Source organism: Gambusia affinis, linkage group LG16, assembly GCF_019740435.1.
Source record: "Gambusia affinis linkage group LG16, SWU_Gaff_1.0, whole genome shotgun sequence".
Classification (NCBI taxonomy): domain Eukaryota; kingdom Metazoa; phylum Chordata; class Actinopteri; order Cyprinodontiformes; family Poeciliidae; genus Gambusia; species Gambusia affinis.
The window spans coordinates 9141671-9158063 of NC_057883.1; the positions used below are offsets into that span (position 1 = coordinate 9141671).

The window sequence follows — 16393 nt, forward strand, 5'->3', positions numbered from 1 at the left end:
AAAGCCGCGAGGTAATGAGTAGCCAGTGTGCGCCTGCGCCGTTTCGCTTCCTCTCAGCCCGGTTCTTCCCCAGGCTGGGCAACAGAAAGGGGGGAAAAAGCTCAGCTGGGAGCTCCCGGCGAAACACACACAACTCAGGAGCTGTGTGTCAGAAGACGGTATTGTTTTTTTTTGTTTTTGCTTCGCTCATGTTGGAATATTTTATTTCAGTATTTCAGCTTCACAATTGAACTTTATTCAAACTAAAACTAGGGTGGGACTGGACGGAGATACGAGTGTTTAGCCTCATTGAATTGGATGCCTACTTCTCAGGCCGACTGGTGCGGGTATGTAAAATCTATCCTCCTCTTGTCAATTGTTGTTTCTGCAGCACTACAGAGAAAGTATTTTTGTTTTCTAATATGAAAGAATTTATCCCATACATATAAAACAAAACGAACTAAAACTCAGTAGAGCGTCCAGGGGTGTCAATGTGAGTCTGACATCAGTAACTGTACACAACCCAACCTCGTTTTAATTAAAACAACCCAAAAAGTTACTGTTCATTTCGCAATGCGAAGATAATTTGGGTTTCCAAGTGTAGTACCATGTAATATGTGTAAATATGTTATACAGTAGTAATGTTACCACTGGGGAGTACTACGTTACTCTTACTACACGGACAGTGACAGTGCTACACTTGGACAATTGAACAATGTAATCACTCAAAAAGATCCTAAAGATCCAACCTGAAGTAAATAGAGTTGGAGTTTACTATTTTTTAAAGAATAACCTGCATAAGTTGTTCATCTCTCTATTGAGGTAATAGTAAAATGTTCATGTGTGATTTCATTCCAGTCATACCTCTGATCTTAAAAAGAAAATGGAACTAGGTGGGACCTAGTTATGCATCATGTCTAAAACCTGTACCTGGGATTTTTCCTTTTAAACTTTTAGCCCTAACCAGTGATCTGCTCAACAAATCAAAATAGCGTACACACCCTGACTGTGTGTCCTGCGTTCACGTTTCTACCTGGTTCACACTCCCTGATTGTCAGATTTATAGTTTTCAGCCCTCAAAATATTGACAGAGGGATGAGGCAGCTGTTTGAATAACAGGATAAGGTATGCAGCTGCACTCTGAGTTTATGCTTCACTTGTAACCAGAGCAGTGCGGTGAAAAGCATTGGCAAAGTTCACGTGAACCCTACACGGCACCGTATGTTTTAATATCTGACCATGGAGTGGTTCTGTGCTCGTTAATTAGAGAGGAGAGGGCAGAAGTGAACAGTGTGTCAGCTCCAGGACTCCTTTCAGGAAGTCCTCCTCTGAATATCCTTTTATAGAAGTCAAACACAAAAGGCTTGTTGTCCACTTCCTGTAAACAGCTTGGCGGCTGCGTTTGCAGCTCTCTGGTTGGTCGACCTGGATCCTGTGACTCTCTGGGGCTCGGGGGAGTTCCAGGATGAGGAAGTGGGCTTCCCTTGACGGCTGCCAGCCACGGGGAATAGAAAGTACTCTTGGTGCACAGAGAGGGTGGAAAATAGGGAACTGAAATTATGTTCAGTTAGATTGACAATCAGTTAGATTGTGCCTCGCAATCTAACTGATTGTGAGGCACATGCATGAAAAGAGCTTCTGTAAACTGAGAACAGATGGGGAATGGAGGCCAAGGTTTTACTGGCTATCAAGAGTTGAGAGTATAGATGAAACAATCAAAAGCCTTAGATGTGCAAATGCCAGAGTTTTAAAAAAATGTTAACATGAGTGGAGCTGAAATATTTACTCAATTGGCAAAAAGCACGCCACCCACGTTAGTTTATTGTATGAATATCTTTTATTGACTTATATTTTAAACACTAAATTGATAATATCACCAGGTTAGTTCTCCAAATGTTATTTTTGTAAAAATGTAAATACTATGACTTTCGGTTTGTTTGGTTGAAGTCTTACAATAGTCATAATACATGATGTGACACTGTTACATGTGACCCCCTTTTTTTAATGTTCGTCCGTCTGTGTATCCATCATCTTCCTCTGATTCAGTCGGTTCTGGTACACCGACTGCAGCACCGCAGTAGACACAGTACCAGCTTGACCTGCTTATCTCCTGCTCCATTTTTCCCACCGCTAACAGTTATTAATGTGTATTTACTCAACATGGTGAATCAAGGATTTTAAATATTTTCAATTTAAATGCCCCAAAACATTAGCAATCGCAAACCCTTGAATCAAACTCTCATCCACGCTCTTGTTAGAAGATAGATAATGTGCAATGTGAATAGTTTATGAAATGTTAAATTTATGTCTTACGTGGCTGATCATCACATGCATTGTTTCTAGTTTTCCACAACTAGGCTAGCAGACATAATACCAGAAATAATTTCATCAGCTTTAAACAAATTTCCCACAATCTCTCAGTTTTATCTTCTTTTTGTCCAAGACGGCTCGGCAGCACTCAAGATCAGGAAGTCTCTCAGATCAGCCTCTTTTTTAAAGGTCACACTTGATAGTTGAATTGGTGACATATGTTTTTAAAACAGACAAGCAAAGTCTGATTAACACTTGCAAAAATGATGAAATATTGCAAGAAAACCAACAAATAGGATTGCAGGATGAAACCGAAGCAAAAACAAGCAAAGATTGTAAAAAAAAAAAAAAAAAGGGGCTCCAGAAATGTATTGAAAATAGACAGTAGCTAGTAGAAATAAAAAATTAGAATGAAAATCAATCTGATCGTAAAAATAAGCTCATACTATGAACAAAGCAGGTTGACAGCAAGAATTGAAATGCTGCAACAAGTTTAGAGGAAATGGAGAAAAGTGTGAGCTCTTTGTAAGAGTGAGTGAAGAGGACTGGACTGTTTGCTGAAAGCAGAAATATGTCTCCTTTTTTGATCAAAGAAAATCATATATATAAAAAGAGAGAACGTTAAACCAAAATTTTCTGTGAGCAACTGCTGACATGATGAAGTGGTATTAAAACAGTCGTAAAACCTCGCGCTGCTTGAGTCGGCACCTGTCCGTCCCAATAAAAGCCTTGCTACTTAACTCTTCGACCCTACCTGGAAGCTATATAAAAATCTCCAGCTGCTCATGCTGGAGCCTCACTTGACTTGAGAAATGTGTGTTTCGAGCTGTTTCTGTGAAGGACAGACATGCATGAGACTGCAGTGTGTGTGTGTTTTGGTAAGGTGAAGTGTGAACACACCCTCCTCCAAACATCGGCGCAGCCCTGCAGCTATGGAATTCCGACTTAGGAATAACATGTCCCAACCTGGCCGCCTGCACCCAACAATCAGCGCCCCCACGCACACGCCCGGCCGCTGGAGGCTCACGTTAGGTCTCTCAACTGGGTATAATTTTATTTTGTCTGGACAAGAAGGTGCTTGCCCCATGTAAGTAAGCTGAGGAATGAAGCAGCCTGCAAAGACCTGCCCTGATTTGGGCGAAAAAGAGAGGAAGAGTGGAAGCGAGAGAGCGAAGTAAGTATACGAGTGTTGAAGAAAGAAGTGCACACATTCAGTTGGGACGCAACGCTTCCTTCATTATTTGCATTATCCTCTGTAGGACAGAGAGGAGGCTGCAAACAGGTGAGTGCTTTGACGACTTGGACCATGGTGTTTAAACGGAGCAGGCTGAGTGAGACATTTTGTGCAAGAGTTCTGTGGTGGGTTGAGTTGATCTACAATGGAAAAGACTGATTTAGTCTTGCTGCTCAGGATAAAGACCAGGACACGAGTTCAGACAACGGGTTCTGAAATGTCTGACAGAAGAAAGCAATGTATTCCTGAACAGAAATTGATCTCTGAAGTTTGTTTTCAGCTTGTGAATTATTTCCCCAAGTTGTTTCGACGTGTGTGCATGCTGTTTATTGTTGTAAAGAACTGAGTCTAGAATCAGACACTTGGGAGTGGTAAAGTTTAGTTTCGGATGTAGCATCTGAAGTGGGTCAAGTGTGCAAAGAACCTGCAGGAGGAGGGTTTGTGTGTAGAGGAGAGGTCATACCCACCCGAGCAACGTTTGTCACTTTTGTTCCTCTGCGAGCTCTGTCATTGGCGGTCAGACGCAGGAAGTGAGGAAACCTTTGTTTGCTTCCTGTTTCCTGTCTGTGATGTCACCCGGAGCGCAGCTTGTAGCTCACACTTGATCGAAGCGCTTGCTCTGCAAGACTGGATGAGGTGCTTTTGAGGTTGATGGGTTTTTTTTAGTGTGTGCGTCTGTAGGAGCGGATCAGACTGCCTGCAATCTCAGTTTTTACCATATTAGGGTAGCAGAGGGAAGTCAATCATGGCTCCCTAAGGACTTTTACACTCTTACTATGTACATTTTATCAGTATCGGTAAATGTAAAATTGCTTGGAAAATCACTATAAAAATTTCAATTAGATTTAACTAACAGCTAAAGTGCATTGTGGCCACTCAATCATTGGAACAAAAGCAAAAGATATATGAACTAAACATTGACCAAAGGGTTGTATTGATGAAAAGACTATTCATCACCAGTGCTGAATGTTTTAGTTTACACCTGGGATAAAAATACTTGGAAAAAATCTTCATTGCAGAAGCTTTAAAGGGGCCATGTTGGGTAAAAATACTTTTTGTTTTAAGCTTTACGTCATGTTATAATGTTGTTTCCTCATCAAAACATACCTGGAGTGTTGCTTTGCTTCCTTCATGCATATGGTCTTGGTTGCCATGGGAGATTAAATGCGCCTGGGTTCTCCAAGTGCCCTCTTGTAGACGCAGCTCCTCCTTGAAACTGCAATTTCCAAGTTTCCGAGCTTCCGCCTCACAGAGCAGCCCCACCCTGCCACTCCCCCACTCAGCTCCTTCAGACTAGCCAGCAACAATTAGCAAGCACCTGGTGGAAGTGCACATCTGCTGAGCACATCATAGGAGCTACCTCTCAATGAAACGCTGGTAAAAACGTTGTTAAAGGGTTAACAGAGGAGCGACGTTGTGATGACCTCCTGAAGACAGAGTTTCTTAAAGAGACAGAGGCCCAATTTCAAGGTGTTAAATCGCTTCTTTTAAATCATATTTGATATATGCAACATTTTCATAATAACTGAAGGCAACATAGTTACTTGATCGCACTATAAAATTGTTCTATGTGGCTCGAAAACACATAAAACTTTCATTTTAATATTTTTACAAGCCTGTTCCCCAGTATGTAGCCACACTTTTTCTGTTCCTGCAGCCTTTCTGTTTCTGTAAGCCTTGCTGAGTCTACCTGTCCGCAGCAGTCAATTAGTGGTATGTGAAGTAAGCTCTCAACAGGTTGCTATATAGGGACTCTGGGAACACAGAGACACACAACTTTGTTGAAACTTACTCAGACGCAGTTAAGATTGGCCAGAATTGATGTACATGTGTTTTGGAAACCAGAGTGCCTGAAAACCAGAGAACATCGAGAACATCTTAAAGCAGACACAACTGATCCAGTCTTCAAGAAAATCAAATATGAATAAAAAAAAGCCCCGCCCCCTTCCTGACCGGACCAAAGCGATACTGATAGCTTGTGGGTTTCTATTAAATGTGACTCTTTGGAGGAAGGTGTGAGTGCAGCTTTTTTAGCTGCAGCAGCCAGTTGGTTGCTGTTCATAAATAAAAACTGTGAATGACCAGATCAAGAACGTCAACAATTAACAGATAGAAAATTCAGCATCATTAGTGGATTTAAAAAAAATGTTCTAATCTTTGTTATTGAAACTGTAGTGGTGCTGGAATCACCCTCCCACACCTGTTGCTGCACAGTCAGCTTAGTTACAGTGTGTTAACTAAAGGACTGCTGCTTGACTGGTATTACATAAAAACTAAACTTCACAACTACAACTGACTTTTGATGGTGCTTATTTTATATTTTCTAAAAAGTAAATCAATGCTATTAATTTGTTAATCTAGCTATTCATTGATATATCTCAACATTTGGATAAATAGTTTTCTTTTTTTCAAGTAATTGAACAAAGCTGTGGTCATTTTACTAAATGTTATATTGTGAGAACCCCATATTGAGCCATGCTTGTAGCTACAGAGGAAAACTTTTGTTTTACATAAGCGTTCACACCACTTCACTGTCGCGTTCACACTACTTCACTGTCTGCCACTCATCTGCACACACTCCTCTCTCTCTCTCTCTCGCTCTTTCTTTCTCTCTCTCTTCTGCGTTCTTTCCTTCCTCATTCATTTGCGACTTCGAGTGAGACTCGGCACGCTACTTTATTCACTCAGCGTTGCTTCCTGCTCACACGCTGCTCCCTTCACACCAGCTTTTACCTCCAGTTACATTATGGACGGACTGGCTAAATCTCGGTAAGTTCTTGCCTTTGCTTTCTGTCTGTTTTTACTGGTTTGAGTTGTCTTACTGTAGCTACGGGGGCTGGTGTGCAACAGTTGGCTTCGCATTGTGAAACATGACCCAAAAAACAGGAAGCTGTGAGCTCTGGGCTGTTTTTTTTTTTTTACGCTCAATGGGCCTGTTGCTACATTTTTTGCTTCTCCTTCTGAAACTGCAGGTTGAACGTAGGTGTAGATGTGTGACAGCGGAGTGTGTGAGGACAAGCCCCCCGCTCCCCCTGTCAGGATGAGTAGCCAAGGAGGAGGAGCCAAGGACCCCCAGTCGGCCAATCACAACTCTCGGCCGCTGCCGTCTGCCCCGGAGGAGAAGAAGCCCAGGAACAAAATCATCTCCATGTTTGATAAAGGTGAGAAAGTTGGAGAAGATGCTCACATGAAGCACATCTCCATGCATAAAGAACTTTGTGTGACAGTTGGTTAAAAGGTTGAAGAGGGGGGGGAAGAATGACCTTTGACCTTATCCCTGCAGGATCTAAGAAGAAGGATAAGGACAAAGACAGGCCTGAAATCTCTTCCCCGTCAGACTTTGAACACACCATCCATGTTGGTTTTGATTCTGTCACTGGTGAATTCACTGTAAGTGTTTTCTGGTTCGTTACAGCAACATGCAAATGTATTCACACCCCTCGAACTGTTTCTCAAGTTGCTGTATTGCAACCACAAACGTCACTGTATTTTTATTAGGGAATCTATGCAAACGTTCTCTTTGAGAGAAAGGAGAAAAGACAGGTTTGTGTGACAAAATTAAAACGAGGGAAGCTTATTGACACAATTTAACTGCACTCTTTTCTGGGGATGGACAAAAGATTCACCTCGTGCTTTTTCACAGGCAAACTCTGGATTTTTCACACAAAAATGACTCTGGCATTCTCCCTCAATGTGAGTGCAGAGTGTCTTTGTTTACACACCTTCAGGCAATAGGAAGTTCATCAAATAGCACATCTATGGGGGCATTTTGAAGTGTTAGTGAAGAGCCATATTGGTGAAGTGGGTTCCTGTTGCTGCCTTTGGCACTACGTTATATTTAGAATAATATATAAACTTAAAGCTCAAGCGCAGCAATCAAAACTAACAGATTACACTGAAAGGAGGCCGAGGAAAGACGCGTAGAGCGAATCTGTCAAAACTTTTCACAAATAAAAACCTAAAAAGTGTGGCTTGCTTTGGGATTAACATCCTCTTTTCTGGTAACCTTTCATCAAATCCACTGCTACCAACACCTTCAGAAGACGTCTGGTTAGTACGGCCTATTTGTTTGTTAGTTAATGGGGGAAGTCAATACGGCAAAAATATCATTGAAATTTTAATACAGTCTCTCCTCTCCTAAAAGCGTAATTATTACAGTAACATCTTAACCCAGACTTTAGGTAAAAATACATTTTGAAGTTTAGAATAAGCACATGTTCACCCTCCATTATCCTGAGCTAGCAGCTGCTGGAGCTTTACTATTTGCACAGCATAAATATGAGAGGATAAAATTATTTTGAGATAAGAAATAATCCGTTGATCAAAACCGTCCACTTAAGTGTGTAACTAACTTCTCTCTGACCCGTGTTACCATGGTGATTCTGCAGTGTTGTGAAAGCTTCGTCTATAATTTATATGTGGATGCCGGAAACAAAAGCTGTAAAATAAGGATTGTTTGGTTTCTTGTTCTGCGATATATTTTGGATTTTATTGTGACATTATCTGCATTTAATCTCATTTAAATGCTCATGTACTCAGACTGCAACTCAATTGTGGTTCTGGTTCTGTCTAATGCTTAACCTCCCACTTCTGTCTCACTCTGATCATAAAGTTTAATGTTCATTTTTTAAAGTGTAGTTCCTTTATTTTTAATTATGTGACTTATGAAGTTCTTAATTTACATGATGAATAATTAGTTTTATTTAGCATCTCTTCTTCTTTTTTCTTAACGAGACGGTCACACAAATGCAAGTTAAAGTTAGATTACTTTTATTTTCAGTGATTTAACAGTTTCCATGCCCCCACTAAACATCTAATCTCATGAAATCAGCCTTGTGTTGCAGATATTGTCATTCATTTCCATGTAAACATTAACTGCAGCTGCAGTTTCGCCTGAAAGCCATTGCATTTGAAAATTTGTGTCATTCAGCTTCACAGGAACCTTTAAAAAAAAAAAGAAAGCGAGATATGTGTATAATTATATAAAAAATACCATTACTACTTTTTTTAAATGAAACATTTTGCTTACCTTTTTTAAAAAATTTGATCAAAATGTCCAGAACATTTTAATAAGTAATCCAAAACTTTCTGTTTTGCTGTGGTATGTTGTGACACAGAGGCCCATTTCTCTCAGCCGCTTTTTAAAATGGGAAAGAGTGGAGAACATGTCATTTAGCTGTGGCAGATTTGTGTTTGTTTCATAAATCACAAAGTGGTTTAACTCATCTAAACGTATCCATGTTTGCAGCTGGCATAGGCTGGTATGAGATTCTTTTGGTGTAAAAACCTAGAGGAAAAAAAGACGACAAAATTTAAAACAAAAATGACTAAAATCATATATTTAAAACAGAAAAGCAACAATTATTACTACTACTGTAACATAATTAAACATATTGATTATTGTAGTGAATATAAAGTTATATTTAGCTTTATTTCTTTGCTTTGAGATGATATTTGTTGTAAGTTGATGCTATTTAAATAAACTGAACGTATCATAAATGTTATCATTTTGATTTTGATCAAAGATGAGACACAGAGGCTCCTCGTATTTTAATTTTGGTTTCACTGTGGTTTTTATCTTAAAAGAGCACATTAATAGCGTATTTTATATTTGATAAGCTTTATAGGTTTAAAATGTATCTGATATTTAGATCTAAACTTTATGATTTATTCTTAAACTTTTAAAAACGTGAAGTTAAATCGGCCTCATAAAGTATCATGTAATGTAACTCGTGATTCTGAGTCGTGGGCTGTTTTAACTCTGTGTTACGATGCGTTTCTGTCTTTAAAGAGGAGACACAGATCAGTAATCGCTTTGCCTCCATGTTTGCGTGTGCAGGGAATGCCGGAGCAGTGGGCCCGGCTCCTTCAGAACTCCAACATCAGTCCATCGGAGCAGAAACAGAACCCGCAGGCCGTCCTGGACGTTCTCAAGTTCTACGACTCCACCAGCGGAAAGCAGAAATACCTGAGTGTTTCTGCTTCAGGTCAGTTTCCCATCTTTACAGCAAACAACTTACAGACTAGTTTTGTAACATGCTTTAAGCTTTTCTTTTCCCCTTTTTTTTCTCTCCTTTAGATAAAGATTCTCAGTTGGTAAGTAGCATTTTTCATAATTTTCCACAAAGTAATTAGTTTTCTTTTCCCTGAGCTTCACTTTGTTTTGTTTGTGGTTTGTTACTGTTGCAGCCGGGCAAGAAAGGTACGGCTACTTCTCCGTCAGCCAGAGACGACGATGATGACGACGACGATGATACGCCGCCTCCGGTCGTGGCGCCACGGCCACCGTACACAACATCCGTGAGCATGATTTGGTTATAGATGATCCTACTTTTATGATTATCGACCTGAAATAACCAGAACTTGGTCCCACAATTCACAGTTTCTTTAAAACAACGTAAATCTGCTTGTTTTTTTTTCAAGGTGTACACGAAGCCGACCCCAGAAACAGAAAGTCCAAAGGCAGCTGACCGACAGAAAGCAAAGGGAGGCAAGATGACTGATGAAGAAATAATGGAGAAGCTGAGTACGTTTTACACACACTTAAAATTCAGACATATAAAAAATACACATCTGCCTTTGTTTCTGCCTACTTAATATAACTTTTGTTTTGTGACATTTTAGGAAGTATTGTCAGTGTCGGAGACCCGAAAAAGAAATATACTCGCTTCGAAAAGATCGGCCAGGGGTGAGTCAGGATTTAAGCTGAAAACACACAAAGAAAATGTCAAAACTTTGAAAGAAGATGTCTACCAAAGAGGAAGTTACACAGTTTCAGAAAGAGAGCTGCATAAACTCATCTAACTCATAAATATCATGTTATTTTTGGCTTTTTATCAAGTGCATTTGAGCTGCTCTTATTCCAGGGTATAAAGACGAGAGTTTAATTCACTTTCATGTTCAGAAGCAACATAAGAATGACGACTCAGGCCTATTGTGAACTTGAGATTGCTAAAACGGTAGAGCAACTTTAAGAGAAGGTCCTTTCTAATCTCCTACTCAAAATTCACAGTTGCTTCACGCCAACAATTTGTAGTGAGACGTGACAAAGATTGGACTATTTGGTCACAATAAGAAGAAGTTAGTTTTTCCTCGAGTTAACAGCTGGATGGTTGAAACGTCACCAGAAGTGAGAAATCCAGCAGGATAATAATTAAAAATACCTGCTGGGAGTGGAAAAAGCAGACTTACATTATCTATCCATTTGAGGAATTATGGACAAAACCCAGGACTGTGAAAGTAAACCGAACAAGTTAATTTTGTTCAAACATACCTCTACAGTCACACTAGAAAATATTGATGGTAACAGAAAATGTTTAGTTTTCCTGCAGCTTCCCAATGTACATTTATCCCAGTTTTACTGAGTGTACGTACTTATTTGAATAGAAGATAGTCCACAATAAATCCAAACTGGTGCACCCATACTTAACTTAATTAATTCCAGTTGGATAGTCTGACCTCCTTGAAAATATAATTCGAATGAAAAGGTCAAAATTGACAGGATTGGTGCCTTTGATGAGTGGGTGTAAACCTCTGACTGGATCTGTACATGCCAAAGACTTTTGATCTACATTTTCATTTTTTTTTTCTTTCAGGGCCTCTGGTACAGTTTACACAGCCATAGATGTCGCCACAGGACAAGAGGTTAGCTCGTCGTCTCTTATCTCTGCCCAAACAAAGACTTTCTTGGTTTTCTCCTCCACTTCTGATTCTGCATTTGACTTTTTCAAGGAGCAACTCAGTAAAAAAAACAACAAAAAAAAAAAACGTTGAGGCAACCCGTGATCTTAAGATTTGCAATTGTCTGATCCTAAGTCAGAATCTACTGACGTTTACTAAACGCTGTGATTTGCAGGTGGCCATCAAGCAGATCAACCTGCAGAAGCAGCCAAAGAAGGAGCTTATCATCAATGAAATCCTGGTCATGAAAGAGCTGAAGAACCCCAACATTGTCAACTTCGTAGACAGGTAACACTTTCTACACAGTAGAAGTGAACACAGAGCGCACAGTTCGCAGCACCAAGCTTTGCTTTGACCTTCTGTGTAGTTTCCTGGTTGGGGACGAGCTCTTCGTGGTGATGGAGTATCTGGCCGGCGGCTCTCTAACTGATGTTGTGACGGAGACGTGCATGGATGAGGCTCAGATCGCTGCCGTCTGCAGAGAGGTAAAGCTCGACTCACACCGATAAGAGAACCTTGCGTGAAACGTGTCGAAACGTAATTTAGGTGGCAGAAAACAGGCTCAGTCAGACATGTTTCGCTGGGGAGTATAACTCCTGTACCGCATTCTTCAGATTGTTTGGAGAGACGCTGCTCCGCAAAAGTACTCATGCCAACATTTTTTTCATGCTACAACCATAAACCTCAATGTGACCTATTGTGATTTTTTTTGTGATTCATGGTTTTAATTTTTGCTTCTTTTTTTTTTTTTTTTTTTTTTTTATACAAACCTGAAAAGTGTGGTGTGCGTTGGAATTTAACCTCTCTTACTCCCTTATTTGCCACAAGATAAATAAGGGAGAAAACAATGTGGAAGAAGGAGCTCTGGGCTGAGAAGAGGAAATTAATTTTTTTTTGGCCTGCCTGCAAAATGCCAAGGATAGCTGACACTAAAACTGCCTGAGGGCAATGGTTTAGACCGATACATTCATGTTAGAATGGTCCAGTCAAAGTCCACGGATAAATGCAGTTAAGATTATGTGGCAAGAATTGAATATTGATGTTTGCAGACACCATCCATTCCATATGAGGGATTTTCCCCCATTTTTCACAAGTAGATATGCAGAATTGTTAAAAAAGTAAGAATTCCAGTTCTCAGTATGCGCCACCTTGTGTCTATTACATAAAATCCTCCCAGAAAACACTGAACGATCTGGTTGTAACGTCACAAAATATGTGGAAATCCAAGAGGTGTTGATACTTTTGCAAGGCGCTGCATTTGTAAGCGTTGTACGTTTGGCAACTCGCTTCATTTCCTCACTTGTTCTCTCTTTAGGTCCTTCAGGCTTTGGAGTTTCTTCATGCCAACCAGGTCATCCACAGAGACATCAAGAGCGACAACGTACTTCTCGGGATGGACGGATCAGTCAAACTCAGTAAGGAAGGATCTATTCGTCCGCCGTCACGTATTGCTCTCAGCAGACTGAAAAACTCATTTGTGTCGGGTACATTCAGACATCCCTGTCATAAATCCGTGGACCTCAACTCACTTTTTGTGTTTCTGCAGCCGACTTCGGCTTCTGCGCTCAGATCACCCCGGAGCAGAACAAGCGCAGCACCATGGTGGGAACGCCATACTGGATGGCTCCAGAGGTGGTGACCAGGAAGGCTTACGGACCCAAAGTGGACATTTGGTCTCTGGGGATCATGGCCATAGAAATGGTGGAGGGGGAGCCTCCATATCTCAACGAGAATCCTCTCCGGGTGGGTGGACAAATAATCAGTCAGTTGTTCAAGATTAAACTTTCACCTTTCAGTATGTGCAAATCGGCAGGATCAGTAGCATTTAAAAAGCTCCTCAGCATGTTCCTGCCTCCACCATCATTTATGTGTAAATGGAGAATCAAAATATTTGCATTCTTTCTTGCAGCATTTACAACATGCTGATCCTAGAGGAAATATTTCTGAAATTGATTATTGGATAGGCTGCACAGTGGCGCAGTTGGTAGAGCTGTTGCCTTGCAGCAAGAAGGTCCTGGGTTCGATTCCCGGCCGGGGATCTTTCTGCATGGAGTTTGCATGTTCTCCCTGTGCATGGTGGGTTCTCTGGCTTCCTCCCACAGTCCAAAAAGTCAGGTTAATTGGTTTCTCTAAATTCTCCCTAGGTGTGCATGGTTGTTTGTCTTGTATGTCTTTGTGTTGCCCTGCGACAGACTGGCGACCTGTCCAGGGTGAACCCGCCTCTCGCCCGGGACGCAGCTGGAGATAGAAACCAGCAACCCTCCCGACCCCATTAGGGAAGAAGGGTGTTCAGATAATGGATGGATTATTGGATATAATTTGTTGTTAATGGACTCAAATCATCAACACTTTCAGGATTTTCTTTTTTTAGTTTTTCTTCTTCTTATCACAGAAACTGATTTCACGTCTCCTGAATCTAACAACTTTTCTCTTGCGCCCCCATCTGGCTGACATTTGCATGCGCGAGTAAAGGGCTCAACATTTTTAAAAAAAGATGCAACGTTTCTATAAACATTTGGATCATAAATTAAAATTATAAATAGAAAGTATTTTTAGAAGTTTTAATTAGATAACCTGATATAAATATACTGTTAAAAAAATAGAATGTTGTTATATTTTCTAAGTGCTCCTTTGCTCTGGTTTCCAGGCGTTGTATTTAATCGCCACCAACGGGACTCCTGAGCTGCAGAACCCAGAGAAGTTGTCTCCCATCTTCAGGTCCTTCCTGTCCAGCTCTCTGGAGATGGACGTGGAAAAACGAGGGTCCGGCAAAGAGTTGCTGCAGGTAAAACAAAAGCTCTTTATCTTAGTCGACTTTAATGCTTGCGAAAGTTTAATACTATGTGCCTCTCCCTGCTGTATTTCAGGGATGTAGGAGAATCTGTTCTTATGTGTTTTAGCTTTTTTCCTCAAAAAAAAAGAAAAACAAACCAAAAATCTGTGTGGTTTTCTCCAAACATAGATACCACAGGAACTTGATGAGGAGTAACTGAATGGTGAAAAAATAGTGTTTAGTGATTTCATATTGGCACAGCAGGTGGTTCAAAGTGTTTCACGTGCTTTCTCCTGCAAATATTGCCTCAAACATGTGTGACATCACATTGAATATATACTGTAGATGTAGAGGAACTAGACCATAATCCAAGATGACGTCTTTAACAGGGTTACAGGTCGAACCACTAAATATAAAAATGACCTTTAGTAGGAGAAACTCATCAAATCTTGAAAAATGAACAGTTTGAGTATATATTATTACTACTGCTGCTATAATTTCTTCCATCTGTTTGTGTGTTTCTCTAGCATCCCTTCCTGAAGCAGGCGAAACCTCTGTCCAGTCTAACCCCTCTCATCCTGGCAGCCAAGGAGGCAATGAAGAGCAATCGCTAACCCTCCGCCTTCGTTTCAGAGACTTTAAAACAAACACGGACCGCCAACCGTCTCCCAGCGGTCTGTGCATCCGATCATGAGAAGTCTACCGATGTTTTGTTTTTCTAGTTGTCATAAAATGCTGCTCCACTTTCCTCGTGTTTCTGGACTGATAATCTACTAATTTTCCACTTGTGCCTTGCTCCAAAGCTGCGTGAAGCCAAAGGAAATTCCCTTGTGTGTCTTGAAGCATGTCCAAAATACAACATCAGTCTGGCTTGAGACTGATGTTTTTTACATATTAAGAATTTCATCATACAAAAGGAAAGCTACTAAAGTCCACTTAATTATGCAGTACAAGTTTGATCCTAGACAGGGTTTATTGGGGAACTCTTGTGGTAAGGAAAATAAAGCAAGAAAACATTCAGAACTCTGTTATTTGATCTACATTTGGTGGTGATCTGCGGTTACATGATGAGATCCGAATGGTGCATGAAACTTAAAACCTCTGCTGTGCTGGGGCCCAGAATGGGACAGTGTTCTCTTTGTGCAGTGGAAAAACCACGTCAGTGTCCTTCTTGTTACCCTAAGTGTCAGTAAAACTGAGTAATTACATGACTTTATGCGGACACAATCTATGCAATCTCATCTGAACACAGATGAGATCTGCAGATTTTTAAAAAACTGTTTTTTTTTAATTCTACAAAGCCTTAAAGCCAAATGTGTTTCTTAGTATGATTGTTCTTCTGCATGTTTATCTTCCTTGCTGTTCATCACCTGATCTTAGTACAACACAATTATCATCTGTAGTATATTAAATGTTACACTGGAGGAGTTTTTTTTATATATATATTGTCTGTATATTATGTAATGTCTTGTATTTTTAACAACTGATAATATATATATAAATATACATTGTTACTTCATTGTTCTAGCTAACAGCATGGGACATTTTTAAATTGACATTCAGGAAATCTGTGTCCTGGTTCAGTTCAATTCAGAAGTATGCTACTGATCCCAAAGAGAAATTAAATGTTGTTGTAACTCATTAATTCAATATTCTTCAAAGATTTATTGTAGATGGTGAGAGGGATTTTATGTAGCAGTCTGTATTACAGTGAATTTGAAGGAGCTTCTGACTGAAGACACTCTGTTTATCGACGTTATTCTCCTTCTGTACATTAAATTACCAGAGGACACAGAGAACCAAGAGTAAAATCAACAATCCAACTATAAGGAGCTAAAACTGTCTCATAATTCACAAATGCACAGCAGGAGATCCACAAAAGTATGGGGTTCCATTTGTGTCAAAAGTAAGCAGAAGTCATATGTGTAGATGCTGTTGGTCTATGTCGTTGCTATGTGTCTTTGGTAGATGTCTATGGTCTTAGTGCTTTATGGATCTGCCGATGTTGCATATGTAGGTGATCCATATGTTAGATATTGCATATGTCTGTGTTGCATATGTGTTCGCTGCATATGTAGATGTTGCATATGTTATGTTTCTGGCTCCCGTGGTTATTAGTCACTGTCGTCTTGTCAGTTCATCTGTGGTAAAGCAGTGCATTTGTGAATCTTGGGTTGTGCATTTGTGAATTATGAGACAGTTTTAGCTCCATACAACTATTTTTCACATCTATGACCAAAAGGTAGAACTTTGTGATTTATGAAATAAGCAACATTTGGCCCTAAATAAAATCCTAAGAGTTGTTAGATTATTAATAAACTTGGAGCTGAAGGGAATTGTGTCTCATTAATGCTATTGATTACAATTAAACTCAGGACTGGACCTTCTGCACAAAGGTCAGGTAAAGACATGATATG

At 40.1% G+C, this 16393-nt stretch overlaps 1 protein-coding gene across 5 annotated transcripts; it reads left to right on the plus strand.

The window, feature by feature from the left end:
* The first annotated feature begins 22 nt into the window (after window positions 1-22).
* On the plus strand, window positions 23-16312 carry LOC122846228 (serine/threonine-protein kinase PAK 2-like). 5 transcript variants are annotated; one of them, XM_044143039.1, is made up of 16 exons: window positions 23-158; window positions 253-326; window positions 6496-6684; window positions 6807-6913; window positions 9363-9510; window positions 9603-9619; window positions 9713-9823; window positions 9947-10049; window positions 10148-10211; window positions 11119-11167; window positions 11379-11491; window positions 11571-11688; window positions 12519-12618; window positions 12750-12946; window positions 13851-13988; window positions 14504-16312. In XM_044143039.1, the coding sequence occupies exons 3-16, from the start codon at window positions 6513-6515 to the stop codon at window positions 14588-14590; spliced, it is 1524 nt and encodes a 507-aa protein (XP_043998974.1). In that variant the 5' UTR covers window positions 23-158; window positions 253-326; window positions 6496-6512; the 3' UTR covers window positions 14591-16312. The 5 variants fall into 5 exon arrangements, with proteins under 5 accessions (XP_043998974.1, XP_043998975.1, XP_043998977.1 ...); XM_044143040.1 differs by having other exon boundaries at window positions 77-326; XM_044143042.1 differs by lacking the exons at window positions 23-158; window positions 253-326 and adding an exon at window positions 3343-3463.
* Window positions 16313-16393: the final 81 nt, after the last annotated feature.